The 18,524-nt window shown below is 70.5% G+C and overlaps 2 protein-coding genes across 4 annotated transcripts; one reads left to right on the forward strand and one right to left on the reverse strand.

Annotated features, from left to right (window-relative positions):
• Nucleotides 1–1,258: 1,258 nt before the first annotated feature.
• On the reverse strand, nucleotides 1,259–11,518 carry ANO8 (anoctamin 8). Of its 3 annotated transcripts, none has more exons than XM_041127765.1 (18): nucleotides 11,176–11,518; nucleotides 8,229–8,339; nucleotides 7,927–8,059; nucleotides 7,713–7,851; nucleotides 7,313–7,409; nucleotides 6,813–6,929; nucleotides 6,607–6,734; nucleotides 6,202–6,384; nucleotides 5,849–6,001; nucleotides 5,647–5,773; nucleotides 5,498–5,553; nucleotides 5,332–5,406; nucleotides 4,927–5,070; nucleotides 3,870–4,541; nucleotides 3,582–3,773; nucleotides 3,369–3,500; nucleotides 2,905–3,015; nucleotides 1,259–2,775 (listed from the first exon to the last, which is right to left on the reverse strand). In XM_041127765.1, exons 1-18 carry the CDS (start codon nucleotides 11,273–11,275, stop codon nucleotides 2,098–2,100), a joined length of 3,348 nt encoding a protein of 1,115 aa, XP_040983699.1. In that variant the 5' UTR covers nucleotides 11,276–11,518; the 3' UTR covers nucleotides 1,259–2,097. The 3 variants fall into 3 exon arrangements, with proteins under 3 accessions (XP_040983699.1, XP_029888278.1, XP_029888279.1); XM_030032418.2 differs by having other exon boundaries at nucleotides 6,202–6,363; nucleotides 11,176–11,517; XM_030032419.2 differs by lacking the exon at nucleotides 4,927–5,070 and having other exon boundaries at nucleotides 6,202–6,363.
• A 2,525-nt stretch (nucleotides 11,519–14,043) lies between these two features.
• GTPBP3 (GTP binding protein 3, mitochondrial) lies at nucleotides 14,044–17,436 on the forward strand. The gene is given in 10 exon segments (XM_030033796.1): nucleotides 14,044–14,148; nucleotides 14,874–15,109; nucleotides 15,447–15,533; nucleotides 15,652–15,854; nucleotides 15,968–16,040; nucleotides 16,135–16,278; nucleotides 16,424–16,589; nucleotides 16,704–16,817; nucleotides 16,819–16,983; nucleotides 17,086–17,436. Coding segments are annotated over 10 exon segments (1,458 nt in total). The 5' UTR covers nucleotides 14,044–14,110; the 3' UTR covers nucleotides 17,318–17,436.
• The last annotated feature ends 1,088 nt before the right edge of the window (nucleotides 17,437–18,524 follow it).

The following is an 18,524-nucleotide window of genomic DNA, read 5'->3' on the forward strand; positions in this document are numbered from 1 at the left end:
CCGCTCCAGTGCATGGCCGTGCTGGTCTCGGTGGGTTTCTGAGGGCCCGTGTGCCCCAGTTTCCCAGCACCACAGAGCACAGTGCTCCCTTTTCCCTGCCCTCGCCCCAGAAATCTCTCCCTCATCCTCTGCTCCTCGCACCCAGGAGAGGGCATGGCTGGTGTGGGAGGGTGAGAGGAGACCACCGGCCCTGTAAGCCCCGGGGAGAGGGCTCTGCCTGACCTCCATGGCTGTCTGCCGGGAGCCAGCCCTGGCCCCTGCGGTCCCAGGGACAGCAAAGCTCAGGGCTGTCCCCAGTTGCTGTGGGGATCTTGTCCCCGGTGGTGGGGACGGTGCCCTTGGCCCCGGAGAGCATCTCCCTGCCTGCGCTGGACCGTCAGCAGCACCTCGGCTCCTGCGCTGGCAGCACAGGTGAGCGGAGCAGCAGATAAAGCCTTTGCTCTCTCCTGCCCTTATTGCTGTATAAAATGGCTTGATTCGAAAACCAAAAAAAAACTTACATGATGTGTGGGAAGAGACGGGGGAAAAAATACAACCTGACGTTTTCTACAGCCCAGGCCTTGGGGAGAGAGGGGTGCACAGACCCCGCGTGACCGCCCGGGCCTGGACCAGGCACAGTGATGGGGCGGCCACCCAGGCGTCCCCCCGGCTCCCGGCAGCCCCCCGCCTCTCCCCTGCTTGCTTTGGAAATGGTTGGTGGCTGGTGGGCAGAGAGCGGAGCTGGTGGTGAGGGACAGGAGGGAGCTGGCAGGGCTGGATGTCCCCAGCCAGGTCACCTGTGGGCACCGTGTTGGGGTACCACCACCCTGTCCTGGCCCCTAAAGCGAAGCAGCACCGAGCAGAGCCACTGAAAAGCGAGGAGCAGCTGTGTTGCAGCCCCCTCCCCGCACAGCCAGAGCGAGGACGGCGGCTGTTAAAGCACTAAGACTAGACCCAGCGATGGCAAAACCTTCACCCCGGCAGAAGCGAAGCTGCTCCCACCCCCCACCCTGCCCTTGCGGAGACCTTGTGTTTCCCCCCCACCCAGCCCTGCTCCTTCTCCCGGGCTCCGGCACGATCTCCGTCTGCGAGTGTCTTATTGCAAAATAATTCCACGAAATAAGAAAGTGGAGAGGGGAAGGGACTGTCCCGGCTCGCGTTGCAGTCGCTGGGGCTGCTGCCCACACCTGGCCGGGCTCTGCCAACCACGGCACCGGTGCCAGCTCTCGCCTCCGCTGCCTCGAGCCGTCAGACGAAGAAGGGGAGAGAGTCGCTTGCGTTGGGTTTTGTTTCAGTTTTAGTGCAAGAAATGCTGCCCATGCATGGGAATCCAGGTGGCTGGAGCTTGCCGCTCACCCCCCTCCCTCCCGGCTGTCCAGGCTTTGGGCAGGAAAATGTCCCGGTGCTGGGAAGGAATCCACGCAGAGGCTGCCGGGAGCGGGACGGAGCAGGGCACGGCCCCAGTGCCGGCGGGACCCTGGGCGATGGCTGTATGATGGCGGGGGCTGTAGGCACGGGTGAATCGGGCTCCTCTCGCCACTGCTCCTGCGAGCGCCGCAGTCTCGTCCCTCCATGATCAGAGACGCGGGGCTGAGCCTGGCGGCCTGGTCCTGGTGGATCTGGCAGCACCGAGCTCCCGCGTCTCCTCAGGCCGGACCGCGGCATCTCCCTGTGCCAACTCCTCAGGGTGGTGAGTGCGGTGCTGGCAGCCGGGACCCCGGGCTCACGGCGCGGAGCCAGACCGGGGCATCTCCCACCCGTGAGCGTGCGGAGGAGCACAGGAGGGAAACCTGTCGGGATGCTCTGTCCGAAGCTGCGGCCAGACCGACGGCGCTTTGCTCAGGTGTCCTTGGTGCAGGATGCGGCCGGATCCCTGCCGGAGCTGGGGCCAGGGCGGCAGCGGGTCCCAGCGGAGGGGCTGGAGGGACACGAGGGGACGCGGCAGAGGGGGGACGGTGCAGAGCGAGGGGCCAGTGCTGGCACCCGGTGGGCTCAGCCCAGCCCTGTGCTCCCTGCAGCAAGGGACGGCGAGGGGAGGCGAGAGGGTGACGATGTCCACGGCTGCCCGAAGAGGGGAGCGGGCAGCCCCGCTCGCTCCCGCTCCCCCAAAAGGTCCGGTTAGAGTTTATAGCCCCCGCTCTCCTCCTCCGCCCGGCTCTCCGGCTCCTCTCGGCCCCCCTCCTCCGGCACCCCGTTGAGATGGGACTTGCTGGGGACCAGCCGCTCGCCCGTGTCCGCCGAGGGGCCGGGCCGGGGCTGGGGGGAGGCGGTGGCTGCGGTGCCGTTGCCCCCGGCCCCTTCGGACTTGCCGAAGTTGAAGAGCTTGCCGGGATTGAATGGCTTGGTGGGCGACTGGACCTTCTCAGTCCCCGCGTCCCGCTTAGTCTCGGGGGATTTCAGGAACTTGAAGCTGAGGAAGCCAGGGAGTTTGTTCTCACTGCCGGTGGGGGACTGGGGGGACCTGGCAGTGGCCGTGCTGCCAGCCCCGGTCCCCCCGGAGAGGAATTTGCCCTGCAAAGGGATGATCTGCTTCAGCTTCATCACGTTGTTAGTGGCCAGGAGGGAGCTGGGTCGCTTGGGCTTGTCGGAGCCGTGCGAGGTGCCCCCGGAGCCCTTCCCTTTGCTCTGGCTCTTCTCGTGGGCCGGGTCCTGCCCGGCGGCCTCGGGCTTGGCCTCGTCGCGGCTGGACTCACGTTCCTTGCGGGCCTGGTACTCGGCGTGCCGCTGCCTCTCCTCCTCCTCCCGCTTGCGCCGCTGCTGCTGCTGGAAGTGGTGCTGCGCCTGCCGCTCGTGCTTCTGTCAAGGGGGAACACGTCAGCCCTGGGGACACCTTGGGGACACCCTGCGAAGCCCACCCGCCCCAGGGATGGGGGGTCCCAGCTCCGTGCTCGGCCCCAAGGAGGGTCCCGCCCCGGCATCACCTACCTTAAAGGCCTCGCGGCGCTGGTACTCCAGCTTGGCCATCTCCTCGGCCACCCAGGCAGGGATGTCGGGGATGGCCACTTGGATGATGTACTTCAGGAACAGGGCGAAGTGCTGCGGGGGGAACGTGGGTCCGGCTGAGCATCCCCACCCCAGCCCCGTGGGCACCGCTGTCCCCTCCCAAAATGCACCCTGCAAGGGATGGGGGGCCAGAGAGACCCTACAATAAAAGCCTGGGGGGTTCTGGGCCCCATTGCAGTGCCTGGCAGCACCCACAACCTGCAGGGAGGTGCCTGGGGTTGCAGGGGAGGGTTTAGGGCTGGGACCCCATCCCCGGAGGGGAAGGTCTGCGGCAGCCCTTGGCTGTCTGAGCCAAGGCAACGCCTTGTCACGTACCAGGAGACCCTACAATAACAGATAACCGTGGAGCGGGCAGCGGGTGCAAGCCCCGGGCGCGAGCGCCGTACCTCCAGCACCACCACGGAGATGATGGCTCCCTCGGGGCTGAGCCAGGGGAAGAGGCGCTGGAGCTGCCCGCACTGGGCGATCAGGTAGCAGTTGACCACGATGGCCAGGACGCCCATGGCCTCCATCACCTTCTGCAAGAGCGATGGTGCCGGGGATGAGTCCCCTGGCCAGCCGCGTGCCCCACCGGGCCCCCCCCGCCACCCCCAACCCACCTGCCACTGCCCGATGCTCTCGACCCGCTGGCCGAAGGGACGCTGGAGCCCCGTGCACAGCTTGAAGGCGTCGCTCCGGATCTCGATGATGTTGTTCACCAGGGCGCACATGGCAGCCAGGGGAAAGGCGGAGGAGAAGAGCACCACGTAGCCGAACTGGATGAACATCTCCTGGTAGTCCTGGAAGGTGTCCTGGGGAGGAAGAGGAGGAGGAAGAACATGTTGCAATGGGGCTGGTGGGGGCTACACTGCACCCCACCGGGGCCGTGCCCTCCTGGGGCCGCTCACCTCGTACTTCTTCATGCAGCTTTCCACCTCCGCCTGCGTCAGCTGCGTGGAGTAGTCCTCCTCCGGCGGGTCAATCCACGACGCCCGGTTGCGCCTCCGCCCTTCCTCCTCACCATCCTCCTCCTCCCGACTCTCAGCCGCCCGCCTCCTCCGGCCGGCCCGTGGGACCACCGCCGGCTCCGCCGCCTTGACCGGGCTACCGGGGGGACCTTCGGCCTCCTCCTCATCCTCGCACAGCTCGAAGACGGACGCGGGGTCCATGCCCTTCTCCACCATGGTGGGGCTGCCCTCCTCAAGAAAGCTCTCGTCCTCGGGGCCCCCGGGCTCCCCGCCGCGCCGCTCCGCCTTCTCAATGAAGCTCACCTTCTTCAGCTTCAACCCGCAATCCAGGGCGCTCTCCTCCTCCGAATCCGACTCGCGCCGCTCTTCCTCCTCCTCCTCTTCCTCCGGCACCCCACAGCCCCCGTTCAGACACTTTTTCTCCCCCCGTGACCCCTCGGGGGGGGCTGGGGGGTGGCGGTGGGGGGCGAGCAGATGGAGGACGGCGTGGGCGAGCTGGCGGAGGCTGCAGAGGTTGAGGTCCCCCCGGCGCAGCCGGCGGTACAAGTGGGGCTGCGACACCTCCCTGACGTTCTGCAGGAACTGGCGGGTGATGAGCAGCGTGGCCAGCATCTGCGCGGGGACACGGGGTGCACGCTGTCACCCGGGGAGGGGGGACAGCACCTGGGGCGGGGGGGGGGGGGTGTTGTGTGTCCCTGCATCCCCATCACCTGCCCCCCGCGGGGTCCCTGCTCCTCCCCGTGGCCGTGCTGGTGGAGCAGGACACCCGAGCCTGGTTTCTCCCCCCCGCCGCCTCCTGTGACCCCCCCCCTCCCATTGGTGACAAGTGATGGGACGGGACCTCAGCGGCACTGGAGTCGCATGTGCCACCGCCAGCCGGAGCAGAGCCGGGGCTGGGGACACCCGTGTCCCTCCCGGGGGCAGCGGGGGTCCTGGGGTGGGGTGCAAGGGGTGGGGTGCGGGGAGATGCCCGGCCCCCCCCCCTCCCCGCTCCTACTTTGGATACTCCCAGTCTCCAGCAAAAGCCCAGGAGGCCCTTAAAGAAGATGAGAGAGAGGTGGAGGTGGAGGAGGATGGAGGGAAGGAGAGCGTCTTTGAGCTGACGCACGAGGCTTTGGGAGAGAGAGAAGATGAGCAGGAGCTGTGGAAGGGACAGAAGAACAGACAGACAGACAGACAGAGAGAGACCGTGAGCAGGAGCAGGAGCTGGGGACCCGGCGCAGCCTCCGGCCGGGAGCACAGCAGCCAGGGACCGTGGCGGGGGCATGCGGGGACACCGGCTCCCCGGGAAGGCGCGGGGGGGACGGTGGCAGGATTGGGTGGAGGACATCCGTCTGTCTGTCCGGGCGATGCCAGGGGGGGGCTCAGGCCGGCCCCGCCGCCCCCGGGCACGGCCCCTTACCTCCTTCAGCCGCTCCATGTCTTTGAGGTAGAAACCGATGTAGAAAAGACTCAGGTATGAATTTACAAACTGAAACTGCGGGAGAGAGGCGGGTGAGCGCGGGGTGGCCGCCGGGACCCCCCCGGTCCCCTCTGTCCCCTCCTGGGGCCACCCGGCCCCTTCTCACCAGGACGATTTTGATGATGAGGTGTTTCTCGTAGGCACTCTGCAGGCGGTAGTTTTCTGCAAAGCAGAGGAGGGGGGTTCAGGATGGGGCTCGGGGGGTCCCAGCACCCAGCCCTGCCGGGAGCACCTCCGGGTGCCACCCCCACGCACCCATGTCATTCAACCAATACGCAATCTTCTTGTAAACCTCGTCGCAGGCGGTGACGATGACGGCCAGGACGATTTTGGGGAGGAAACGGATGATCCGGGGCAGCTCCTGGATGCTCAGCACAAACTCCTGCGGGGACGGGGACGGGGTCAGGGTCAGCACGGAGGGGGCTGGCAGCCCGGCGCGGGCAGGATGAGGACCCACCTGGAGCTGGAAGCAGCCCAGCATGAGGAGGAAGACGAGGGAGAGGCAGGCGAGGCAGACGGGGAGGCTGACCAGGCACTGGAAGAGCAAGCGCTTCCATGGTGGGTAGTAAAACTCCTCCGCGCTGGTCACGGGGCTGATTCTCTTAATGCCCTAACAGGGGTGGGGGGTGGGGGTGGTGTGGGACATGGCAGCGTGTGACCGTCCCCACAGGATCCCTCCGTGACCCCAGCACTGGTGGGACCCAGCACAGACCCCCGCGGGTGGCTCGTCAGGGTCAGGGAGGGGCTCAGCTGCACCCCAGCCCCAGGGACCCCCCCCCAGGCATGGGAACCCACCCTGCCAGGGCTTACCCTGAACTGGGGCCGGGGCTCCTCGATGGACTCGGCCGGGGTGTCCAGCGTCCCCCACTTGTAGGCGAACTCGGCCCCGCGGCGTTTCCACTCCTCGAGGAAGAGGGTGGCCCAGATGACGTTGAAGATGGCGAAGACCACGCAGCAGATGTCCTGGCTGGTCTGCAGGACGGATGGCACCAACTGCACCGGGGTCGGTCCCCTCCTGTCCCTGACACCCCCCCCGCAGCCCTGGGGAGCCGCACGGTGCTGCTCCAGCCCCAACACGGTGGGCTTGGGTGCCTCCCAGCTCAGCAATTGCAGTATTAAAGCATCACAGGGAAAGCCCAAAGCAAAGAGGGATGGACAACCTCCGCCCATGGCCCCCAAATGCAGGGATTTACCCCATTTCCCCACCCCTCTCACCTGGTCGCTCTCGGTGAAGGTGTAGAGGATGGAGCCGAAGACGGCGGGGTACACCATGGCCGAGGTGTAGAAGCCCAGCCAGGCGAAGTACATGGCGATTTTCACCCCAAAGTAGTCGCAGATCTCATCTGCGGGGGCCGACGGTGGCGTAAGCGGGGCTGGGACCTCCCAGACCCCCCCCCCATGCCACCCCCTCAACACCTTACCGAGCGGCTGGGCCTCGCAAACCGCCTGCACCCATGTCTTCATGAGCCGCTTGAGGATCCTCTGCTCGTGCAGCGGGAAGACCTGCTGGATGACGCCGCGGGCTGCCAGCTCCGGGACTGCACCGCGGGGCACGGGGTGAGGGACGGGCTGCGGGGACGCTGCCAGCCTGCCCCGGCCCCCCCCCACGGGTGTCCCCAAATGGCCCTGGTGTGGCGGGGTTTGGAGCAGGGACAATGGGGAGGACGGATTTAGGGTGACCGTGGCACGTCGGGGGCTCTGTGCCCATCCGCGGCACTGCCCGGCCACAGCACGGCACAGCCACCACGCGCCCACCACCCTGCCCGGCACACAGCCCCGGGGATGGGGACACGCGGTGACAGGGGACCCTCGCCGGGCTTATGTCCTCCAGGGCCACCATGGCACGGCATGGGCGCAGGATGGGGCAGTGGGGTGGCGGTGCCGTGCTGTGCCGTGCCGCGCCGTGCCGCGCCGTACTCACTGATGGGCTGCCCCTCGAGGAAGTGGATGTTGTGCAGCGACTCGCCCTGCTTGGCGCGCAGGTTCTCCAGCCAGTACCTGATGATGTTTTGCCGTTCCTGCGGCACCGCAGTGGGGTTGAGACCCGGGCAATGGTCCCACTGCCCGGTCCCCGGCCCCTCTCCTGCCACACCTGCGTCCCCAGCCCCTGCCACCGTCCTGTTCCCTCCCCAGATCCGCCTTGTCTCCAGTTTGGGGGATGGCTGGACTGATCCCCAGCTGGGCTGGGGCTCCCTGATCCCCTTCTTCACCTGGGGAGGGGGAGAGGACCTGCCTTCCCTGCCCCATGTCCCTGCCCTGCACGCCCACATCCCCGCATCCCCGCATCCCCGCCCCATGTCCCTCGTCCCCCCGCATCCCACCTGAGAGGTGAAGAAGTAAAGCTCATTCTCAATGTTCTCGTAGATGTAATCCTCCTCACAGGAGAAGCTCCGCATGCCTCCGCCGAATTCGGCTTTCACCGGCTTTCGCAGCCCGATCTCATCGGCCCCACGCAGCAAACTGCAGGGAGAGGGGACACAGCTGGGGACACAGCGGGGGACACGACGGGGACTGGGGATGCAGCCAGGACCCTACCTCTCATAGGTGGCGGTGACGAAGAAGGCGTAGACGCGGGTATGCTTGTGGTGCCGGACCTGGACGATGAGCTCGGGGATGCCGAGGCGGATGTGGTTCAGGAGCCAGAGCAGCGTGTGGTCGTCGGTGGTGTCTGGACGGCACCGGTCAGCGCGGTCCACGTCTCCCAGCACAGCCCATCTCGGTCCCCATCCCTCCCCACATCCCCCATCCCCACTGCAGCTCCGTGCCGCCATCCCGGTGCTCCACACCGGCGCCGTCAGCCCTGGCCCCCACCCCGGGTACCCCGGGCATCTCCCTACCCGGGAAAGTCATGAGCACATCGCAGTTCTCCGTGGGCACCGTCTTCATCCAGGCCTTGTGGGACATGATGTAGCGCCCAGCCTGGAGCAGCCGCTTCCCGAAGAGCTTATCTGCCGGGGAGACGGCGGGAGGGAGGGGGTGAGCAGCCGTGGGACCCCATGGAGCACCCCCCCCCCACCCACAGCCCTGGGAACCGGACCCCGAAGCACCGACGACTCAGCTGCCGGCGCACGGGATGGGTGCGGGGAACCCCGGCACGTTCCCGGCGGTGGCTGTCCCCAACAGTGGCCATGGCAGCAGGTCACGGCCCCGCTCCTGGTGACGCTGGCCCTGGCTCACGTTTCTCCTCCGGCAGCTCAGGGTGCCCAAAAAGGCCCCGACAGCTGCCGGGGAGGAGCTGGCAGCGTGTCCTGGCATCCCCGGGGTGCTGGCTGCCGCAGGATGCCCAGGGGTGCCCCCCTGCAGCCCCCCCCAAACCCCTCACCTCTGCCCGCAGCCCCTCGGCGGGGCCGGGATCCGGCAGGGCCGCGGCTCCGGGAGATGGGAAACCGCAGGAAAAATGGGGAGAGCGAAAAAGCAGCCGGTCTCCATGGAAACCCGGGGAGGCCCCGTACTGCCGCGGCGAGGCGGGATGGGGACGGTCCCCAGGGTCCCCTCATCCCCCCAAAGCGGGAGCCGGTGCAGGGACACGGCCCCCGTCCTGCTGCAGGGTGCTCACGCCGCGGGGACACGCTGTCCGCCGTGCCCAGCGTCCCCATCGTGCCTCCCGGGGTGGATGGGGACAAGGTGCATCCCAAAATGCTGCCCGGAGCTGGCAGGGAGGGCAGGATGAGGCTCCCTGATGGTGCTGGAGTGGGTGCCCCCACGGGACCCCTTTTCTCCCTGCCCCACACCGGCAGTGCGCCCAGCCACCTCCCTGCCTCAGTTTCCCCTCCTAAGCCAGGGCGGCAGAGCCAGGATGGGGTGGGTGGACCGATTCCCCGGGGGGGACGTCATGGCCTCTCCGGCTGCCCCAGGGCTGGGAAGGTCCCGGGGCTCCGGAAACACTGCTCACACCTCACAACCAGACCTGCCAGCCCCGAAAAACAGGAAACGCCAAACCTGCTCCGGCAGCTCATCCCAGGGGATGCACCCCGGCTCCGGGCACCCCCAGACCCCCCTGGGCTGGGGGAGCAGAGCAGGGCCCCGCCACCAGCCAGGCTGAGACCCGACAAACTCATCGCCCGAGCCGCCGTCACCAAGGGGCCGCGGCGCCGGGGCTCTGAAAGGCCGCCCTGTCCTGGCACCGTGGGCGAAAGCCGGGGACGGCGCCAGGCTGCCAGCCAGCCGCCCCCGAAGCGGGACCCATCCTGCACCCCAAGGCACGTCCCGCACCTCGGGCCCAGTGCTGCCGGGGCGGGTGCGCGGTGCTGGCGGCGGTGACTCGGCCGCGCTCGCCGGGCAGCTCGCCGACACCGGCGGGGTGAGCTCACCCACCCTGAATTATTTACACCCTGCCGGGAGCGGTGTAACCCAGCCGGCAGCGCGGGCAGCGGGGTGGGGGCACCGCGGGGGCCCAGCCGGCGGGCACGACCGGGCAGCGGCGGAGGCAGCCGGCGAAGCCTGCACACGCGTGTGTGCCAGCGTGCAAACCGGGGCAATGCTGGGTGGGCGCCCACCCCGAGGCCTCGGCTCCGGGTGCAGGAGGATTTTTCCTACCCAAGGTCACGGGAAAAGACGTGGCTGAGCCGCAGAGGGGTCCCCAGCGCCGCTCCTGCCCCCCCAACCTTGGCTGGGCACGGGGGGGGCCGGATCCTGCCTTCACCCCGCTCCGGCCACAGGGTCCTTCTCGCCCCGCTGCCAGCAAAAGCAGCCCCCAGCCCCCTCCCGGCACCCGGTGCCATCACCAAACCTGCACGAGGGGTCCGCCGGTGGAGCGCCGGGATGGAACCCGGCAGCATCCCAGCCCACGCCCGAGCCCTTACGTCCCCCCCTTCCCCGCTCGTCCCCGCGGCCACCCGCTCCCCCGGCACGCCGAGGCCGTGCCGCTCACCTTGGCTCTCCGGGATAAGGTCACGGGAGCTGCAGCGTGCCGGGGACAGGCACGCCGCTGCCCCGCCGCCGAGCGGAGCCCGCGGCCGCCGGGGAAGGAGGCATTCGGGGGAGCGGCGATGCCGCCTGCCACGGGCGGCCGCGTCCCGGGGGGGACACAAAGTGGGTCACCCTCCCGCAGGCAGGAGTCCTGCTCGGCCGCACGGCGGGCAGCAGGCCCTGCCTGCGCTGCCTTGTCCTGGGGACCCCAACCCGGCCACGGCCGTGGCCATGGGGACGTCACCTGCCCCCGGGGCCACAGTGGGGGGACCCCAACCCCAGTTTGGGGACCCCAACACAAAGCTTCTGTCCTGCACCCGCTGCCCAGCTCTGTCCTGGGGGGGCAGGCAGCCGGTCTGGGGGGGGGGGGCATGGGCCTGTCCTGGGGGGGCAAACGGACCTTTCTTGGGGGCTGCATGGCCCGGAGGTGACACGGGGGGGTGCGTGGACCTGGTGCTGGGGAGGTCACTGCTACATCCTCTGGGACACAGACCTGTGCCTGGACCCCATCCTGGGGGGGGGAGCACGGACCAGTCCCGGGGGGGGCAGGCACAGCCCCGATCCCCTGGAGGACCACATACCCCGCTGGGGGTGCAGGGATGGGACCCCCGGGGGGGTGCAGGGAGGGCACGGAGCTACCCTGGGGGGTGCACGGAGCCCTCCGGGGGGGGTGTGTATGTGTGTGCTCAGATCCCCCCCCCGGGGGCACGGCCCCCCCACCCCGTCCCCGGGGAGCCGCATCCCGCCGACATCCGCATCGAGCCGCAGGGAGCTGCCCCCCCCACCTACCCCCCCCCCCCAGCAGCCGCCGCCCGCAGCCCCGACCCGACCCCCCCCCCCGGCGGCGGGGACCGCTCCCGCCCGGTGCCACCTTACCCAGGACGCCGGTGGGAGCCGCCGGTTCCGTTCTTTCCTCTCCAACCGGGACCCGCCGGGGCCGGTCGCCGTCCTGCGCTGTTACCGGCGGCTCGGGCATGGTGCGGAGCTCCGCGGCGGCTCGGCGGCGGGGATCGGTGCATGGGGCCGCCGGGGCTCCGGGCTCGGGGCCGGGACCGGGACCGGGACCGGGGCCGGGACCGGGGCCGGTGCCGCCGCCGCCGCCGCCGCCGCCGGGCGGGAGGAGGGACAAAGGCGGCGGAGCGGAGCGCCGCGCTCCCGGCCCCTTTAATTGTCTGGTTGGCCGCCGTCTCCCCAGCGCCGGTCGCACCGGCCACGCGTGTCCGGCCGCGCCCCGTGGGGTGGTCCTGCGGGGAGCGGGGGGGGGGGGCGGGGGCTCACCCCCCCCCCCCGTGGGGGGGGGGGGGGCACGGAGCATCTTGCCCCCGCGGGGCTGGGTGTCACCAGCATCCCCCCCCCTCCCCGGGGCTGCCCCACGTCCCCCCCGAATCTGCCCCCCCCCCCCCGGGGCTGCCCCCTGTATCCCCAAGCCCCCTCTACCCTGCCTGCCCCCAGAGCTGCCCCCTAACCCCCCCCCCCCCCCCCGGGGCTGCCCCATGTCCCCCGCATCCCCCCCTCCATCCCCCGTGTGTCTTCCCCCTCCGTGTCCCCCCCCCCCGGCCCCGGCACGACGCCCAGCCCCGCGGGTCAGGCTGTTCCCTGGAGCGCCTGGGGCGGGCCGGGGGGGGGGTGTGTGTGTGTTTTTTTGGAGTGGGGGGGGGCAGGCCGGTAACCCGACCGGGGCTGCACGCTGCCTCCCTGACCTTTTGGGAGCCCTCCTTTGCGCCCCCCCCCTCCAGCCCGGCCCCCCTCACTCGGGGGGGGAAGACAGCCCCATCCAGCCCCCCCCCGCCCCAGGACCGGAGGGTCTTGGGGCGCAGCGCACATTGGGGTGGGGATGAGGGGGTACCCTGGTGCCAGGTCCCTTTCGGCCCCCCCCCAGCCCCCCCCCCCAGCTCCGCGCACGCCCGCGGCTATTTTGGGGCAGGGGCTGGGTGCCAGCGATGAACGGTGCCACAAGGAGCCGTCCCCTCCGCTGGCATCTCTGCTTCGGCAGCTTGGGGGGGGGGACGGGGGGACACACACAGGCTGGCACATCTCCCAGGCCAGGCCTGGCCACTGTCCCTGCCTTGGCTGGGCACGGGTGGGGTGCTCCCCCCCCCCCGCCCCGGCAGAGCCTGAACCCCCATGAGACCCTCCTGGGACCCCCGTGGGTCGGGTCCAGCTGCTGGGTGGGGAGGAGAAGGCTGAGCCGCTCAGAGCTGGGGGGTGAGGGGGGGGCACAAGGAAAAGCTTCTGCACCCTAGGGCGGGGAGGGGGTCCGGGCTGGCCTGGTCACCCAGGGGCTGACCCCGGGGCCTTGCAGGGGGGTGCAGGGCTGTGCGCGTGGGGTGCGTGCACCCCAGCACCCCAAAACCCCCCGGGGAGACCCCCCCCAGCCCCAGAGCTGGGGCCGTTCCCTGCTGCAGCCCCTCCTCTGGGTTCCCGTCCCTTATCCCTGACCCACAGAGCATGGGGGCGGGCAGCGGGTTTGGGGGTGTCCGCAGGGAATTAGCAGAGGAGGCAGCATTGAGGGGTGTCCAGCATCCCAGGGATTCCAGCATCCCTGCCTGCATCCCTGCCTGCATCCCTGCCAGCATCCCGGCCATGCTGCTGCTCGCTCCTCCCTGCTCCGGCGCCTTTGTCTGCATGGCCACCCCCCATGTCCCCCCCCCCGCCACCACCGCAGCGACCCGCAGCCCTCCCCAGGCTCTCAGCCGACCCCAACCCACTGCATACGGAGCCGAGATTTTGGGGGCCGTGGGGGGAGACCCCCCAGAGCAGGGGGGACCCCATTGTCCTGCCTGCTCATACCCCAACTCCTGTGCATCAGCTGGCTTGTGTGTGTCCCCCCGAAAGCCTTGGGCCCTGAGCAGGAGGGGGTGGGATGGGGACAGGGATGGGGACCCCCAGCCCCGGGCAGGGATGGGGGGGGCAGGATGGAGGGGGTTTGGGGGGGCAGGATGGGGAGTGGGTACCGCGCCGTGATGCTGCTCGGGGAAAATTTCTATGGTTCACGGAGCAGGGAGGCCGCGGGCGGCTGCGGGCCCCTCCCGGTGCACACGGGGGGGGGGGGGGGCAGCTTGTGAGAACCCCCGGGCCGCAGGTCAGGGGTCAGCCCTGGCCCCTGCTGGGGGGGTGAGACCCCCGGGATGTGGTGGGGGTTCCCTGGGGGAAGAGCAGCTCTGGTTTGGGTGGGTGCGGAGCCGGGGCTAAGTCACCTCGGGGTGTGGGGGTGCCCAGCGCAGGGGGACCCCCCCCAGGGTGAGCGGGGGACCCCAAAAATCCCAAATGCTCATGGACAGCCTGTGTCGGGAGGGGGGGGGCAAGGGAACCCCCACCCCCGCGGGACGGGGACACCAGTGGGTGCAGAGGGGATGATAAGACAGGGACGGGGCAGGGGTGGGCTCTGCCATGGGGGGACACGGGTGCTGCCCCCCCCCGCCCCGGACACGGGGACCCCCCAGCTCAGGGTCCTGCGGTGCTGGGTGTTATTTTTAGGGTACAGCCGGGGGTCGCGGGTGTCCGGCTCCCGCCCGGCCCCGCACCCGCAGGGTTGCACCGCAATACCTGGGGGAACCCCGCGGGGGGGGGGGGGGGATAGGGAGGGAGCCCGGGGGGGGGACACGGGGACGGGCACATGGACCCCCACGATCGAGCCGGGCGGAAGCGCTCGGCTCCTACCCAGCTTCAAGCGCCGCGACGTCCCTCCTGGGGCACTGACCAATCAGAAACGGGATCTCCCCCATGAAGCCCGCCCCCCGTCGGAGCGCTGGCCAATCGACGCGCGAGGGTGGGCGGGGCGAGGCGCCTACGCTGAGGCCGCCGGGGGCTCATGGCGCTGCGGAGGGCGCTGAGCGCGGCGGGACGCAGGTGGGAGCACCCAGGGGTGGGGGTACCCCGGGGTGGGGGTGCCCCGGGCTCTGGGGAGGGGGTCCACGGGACGGGGTGCGCCTGGGGGTGGAGGTACCGTGGGGTAGCCGCGGTGCACGGGGAGGGGGAGCGCTTGGGGAGGGGCTGCACCCTTATTTTGGGGGGGGGGGGGGGGTGCAGAGGGAAAGGGGGGTGCACCCTGATGCTTTTGGGGGTGTGTGGGGTGGGGATGCACCCCAGAGGGGAGGGGGGTGCGCATGGGGAGGGGGTGTGCAGGGAGGGGGGGGCTGCACTTTCAGGAGTGGGGGGGGAGATGCGGGGGGGGGGGGCTGCGGGGGGAGAGAGGTGCACCCCTGCACCCTGCCTGCCCGCGGGGGGGGGGCTGCGGGGGGAGAAGGGGGGGCTGCGGGGGGAGAGGGGTGCACCCCTGCACCCTGCCTGCCCGCCCTGGGCCTGGTGGGGTGCGCGGGGAGGGGTGCAAGCTGGGGTGGGGGAGTGTAGAAAGAAGGGCTGCACCCCTGGCCCTTGAGGTGGGGGGGGGCATAGGCAGGAGGGGTCTGCACCCCAGAGCCCAGTGGGAGCCCCCTTGGGTCTGTGGGGTGCAGGGGGAGGGGTCCCGGGGGGTAAATGGGGGGTTGCAAATCCCTGCACCCTCTCTGGCCCATCTGGGGGGTGTGGAGAGGGGACCCCGGCACCCCTTCTCCGGGCTGCCTGCCCCCTCGCAGGTGGGCGCAGCGCCTGTGCACCGCGGCGGGGGGGGACACCATCTTCGCCCTCTCCTCGGGACACGGGCGCTGTGGGGTGGCCGTTATCCGTACCAGCGGACCGGGCAGCCGCGGGGCCCTGCAGAGCCTCACCGGGCGCCCCGAGCTGCCCCCACCCCGCGTCCTGGCCCTGCGACGCATCCGAGACCCCGCCACCGCCGAGCCCCTGGACCGCGGCCTCGTCGTCTGGTTCGCAGGTAGGGGTGACATCGTGGCTCGGTGCCCGGTGGGGGGCTCGGTGCCCGGCACAGCCCCTCTCGGCTTCCCCGGCACCGTGAAGCCGGCTGAGTGCGGATGCCGGTGGGGATGGTCCTGGGTCGACGCTGGCCCCCGTGCACCGATAGTATATAGCTGCAGTACAGCTGCTAGCAGGGGGTCTCTACCGAGCCCCCCCCCAAAAACCCCTGGGGGTCAGAGGCATGCATGCTGCCACGGGAGGGGAAGGGATGGGGTACGCCGGATCCGGCCGGGGGGGCAGCTCGCGGCGGTGGGATCAGCCGGTGCCCATCCCACGCCGTGCCCCCGGCTCTGCAGGTCCCCAGAGCTTCACCGGGGAGGACTGCGCCGAGCTGCACGTGCACGGCGGGCCGGCGGTGGTGAGCGGGGTGCTGCGGGCGCTGGGTGAGGCTCCCCCCATCCCTCTCCCCCCCCCCCCGCCTCCCCCTTCGCTCCTGCTCCCCGGGGTCCTACCGGAGGGCACCCCCAGCTCAGGGAAAGGGGCTCACCCCGCGGCTGGCAGGGCGCTTGCCCGGGTTGCGTCCCGCCGAGCCCGGGGAGTTCACGCGCCGAGCCTTCCGCCGCGGGAAGCTGGACCTGACGGCGGCCGAGGGGCTGGGGGACCTGATCCGGGCAGAGACGGAGGCCCAGCGGCGGCAGGCGCTGCGGCAGATGGAGGGCGAGCTGGGACGGCTCTACCAGCGCTGGAGCGAGACCCTCACCCGGGTAAGGGCGTCGGGGTGTGGGCTCGGATCCGGCCGCCTCGGTTCCTCCGCTGGTGCCCGGTGGCTTGGGGACATGGGGCTGGGCTGTCCCCACCGACCCCCCGCACCGCCCAGGCTCTTGCCCACCTTGAAGCCTACATCGACTTCAGTGAAGATGACAACGTGGAGGAAGAGGTCTTGTCCCAAGGTGAGGGCTGGCAGGGTCGGGGGTGGGAGTCGGACACCCTGTCCCTCCTGTCCCCCCACCACCACCACGTCCCCCCCCGGCTCTCTCCCCGCAGTGGATGCCACCGTGCGGGAGCTGGAGCGGGAGGTCGGTGCCCACCTGCGGGACGGGCGCCGCGGGGAGCTGCTCCGCGGTGGGGTTCACGCCGTCATCGCCGGCCCCCCCAACGTGGGCAAGAGCAGCCTGCTCAACCTGCTGTGTGAGTGGGGCGCAGGGGGGCCGCGCGCAGCCTGGACGAGGTTCCCCCTCCCCGGGGACGGCAGCCACCGTCCCCGATGCCAAGAGGGCAGGGGGGGTCCCTGGCATCGTCCCCTGAGCCCTGTGTCGTGTTGCTTCCCCCCCAGGCCAGCGTCCGGCAGCCATCGTGTCGCCGGTGGCGGGGACGACGCGGGACGTGGTGGAGGTGGCGCTGAACGTCGGCGGTTACCCCTTGGTGCTGAGCGACACGGCCGGGCTCCGCGATGCCACCGACCCCGTCGAGCAGGAGGGGGTCAGCCGCGCACGAGACCGGTGAGGCTGGGGGAGGACGGGCTGGGGGTACCCCCCCACCGCAGGGGCTGGGATGACTGGGAGGTGGCAGGATGCGGCCCCTTGCCCTACCCTGCCGCCCTCCCTCCCCCTCAGGCTGCGGCAAGCAGACCTGGTGCTGGCCGTGCTGGACGCCGCGGCGGTGCCCGCCGAGCCGGCCGGGCTGGGGGCTGCCCTGGGGTCCCTGCTGCCCCCCACTGCCCCCCCCCTGCATCCTGGTGCTCAACAAGGCCGACCTGCTGCAGGGGGGCGGGGGGACCCTACGCGACGCCTGCACCCAGGGAGACCCCCTGCCCCCCGCCGCCCTCCTCTCCTGCAAGACGGGCGAGGGGCTCGACCACCTCCTGGAGCTGCTGGCGCGGCAGCTGGCGCGGCTGTGAGTGTGCGGGGGCACGGAGAAGGCGCGGGGACGTCGGCCGCCCCGTCCCGGCTCGGAGGGGTGCTCCAGGCTGGTTTCTCCCTCCTCCCCGGCCCCCAGGTGCGGAGACCCCCTGGCAGGCTCTCCCAGCCTGACGCAGAGCCGGCACAGCCTCCACTTGGGCGACTGCGTGACGGCGCTGGCGCGTTACGGCCGGGAACGCCGGCAGGACCTGGGGCTGGCGGCCGAGCAGCTGCGGTTGGCGCGGCGGCATCTGGGCCGGATCACCGGCCACGTGGGCGCCGAGGATGTCCTCGACATCATCTTCAGGGACTTCTGCGTTGGCAAGTGAGGGGCGCAGCGACGGGGCGGGGGGGGTCCCCCGGCTGCGGTGCCACCGGCGTTGAGAGGACTGCGAGCAGGGGAGCTTTTGGCTCCGTCCTGGTATTAAACCGTGGTGCCTTCGGCGGCTCTGGCGTCCTTCCCCCTCCCTGGTCCCCGGTGCTGCGGGGCTCGGCGTCCCTGTGCCGGGCTGCAGTGTTTTCCTGGCCGCGGGGGGGGGGAGCGTGTCCCGAGCCCCAGGCATGGAAAAAAACACTGGGAGAGGCCCCGTTTCCTGGCCAGGAGGACAAACAAGGAACTGGAGTGTCTGGAAGGGAAAAGCCACCCCGGGCTTCCCCCCTGGGGCATCCCTTCCCATGCCGTGGCGTGGGGGATGTGGGGCTCAGCATCCTGGTGGGTCCGTCCTGGCACCCCGAGTGCACCCCCGGCCCCGGTGGGGGTCTTGGGACCCCTTGGGCACAGCCCCAGTCTGGGGAGCCATGGGATTCCCCCCGGCTCTTGCACCCACTTGGCAGCTTTGGGCACTGCAACCCCAAAGGTGGGGGCTCCCCAGGGACCGCTCCCTGCCCCCCCCACCGCCCCCCAGTTGGTTCTCCCAGGCTCTGGAAGCGCCTGGTGCTCCGAGATTATTTATAGCGGAGCTCCAGGAAATCCTCTGGCAGCGAGCGGGTCTCCCCGGTCCCACAGCCAGGCTGCGTGGGGGCAGCTGGGACAGCGGGGGAGTCCCTCTGTCACCCCCCATCCCACACCGGCACCGTGCTCTTCCAGGGGCTGGGCAGAGACCGGGTGGCATTCCCGTCCTCCGGCAGTGGAGGGTGGCAGGAGCATGTGGCTGCCTGTATCCCGGGAGGGATGCAGCCTGGGGGACCCGAATGGGACTTGGGGGGACCCACGTGAGATCTGGGGGCGCTGGATGGGGATGGGGACGGGGATGTCCCTGGAGCACTATGTGCCGCCGATGGGGTGCTGGCAGGGGATGGCGTGCGGGCAGCCCGGCAGGCAGGAAAAGCTCTTTCAACAGGAAGGAGTGGGAAGCACGGCTATAAATCAGCAAGCGGCAGCTGGTGATTAATCACCTCACTCGGCGCGTCCTGTGCCCGCCGCTGCACCCCGGCCCCATGTCCCGGCATGCGGAGGGGCCTCGGTGGCAGGATGCGGCTGCCAGGGTTCGGCGGCCAAGGGCTTCCCGCTCGCTCGGCCTCGCACGCTTCCCGCCC

The sequence above is a fragment of the Aquila chrysaetos genome, chromosome 12 (genome assembly GCF_900496995.4).
Source record: "Aquila chrysaetos chrysaetos chromosome 12, bAquChr1.4, whole genome shotgun sequence".
Classification (NCBI taxonomy): domain Eukaryota; kingdom Metazoa; phylum Chordata; class Aves; order Accipitriformes; family Accipitridae; genus Aquila; species Aquila chrysaetos.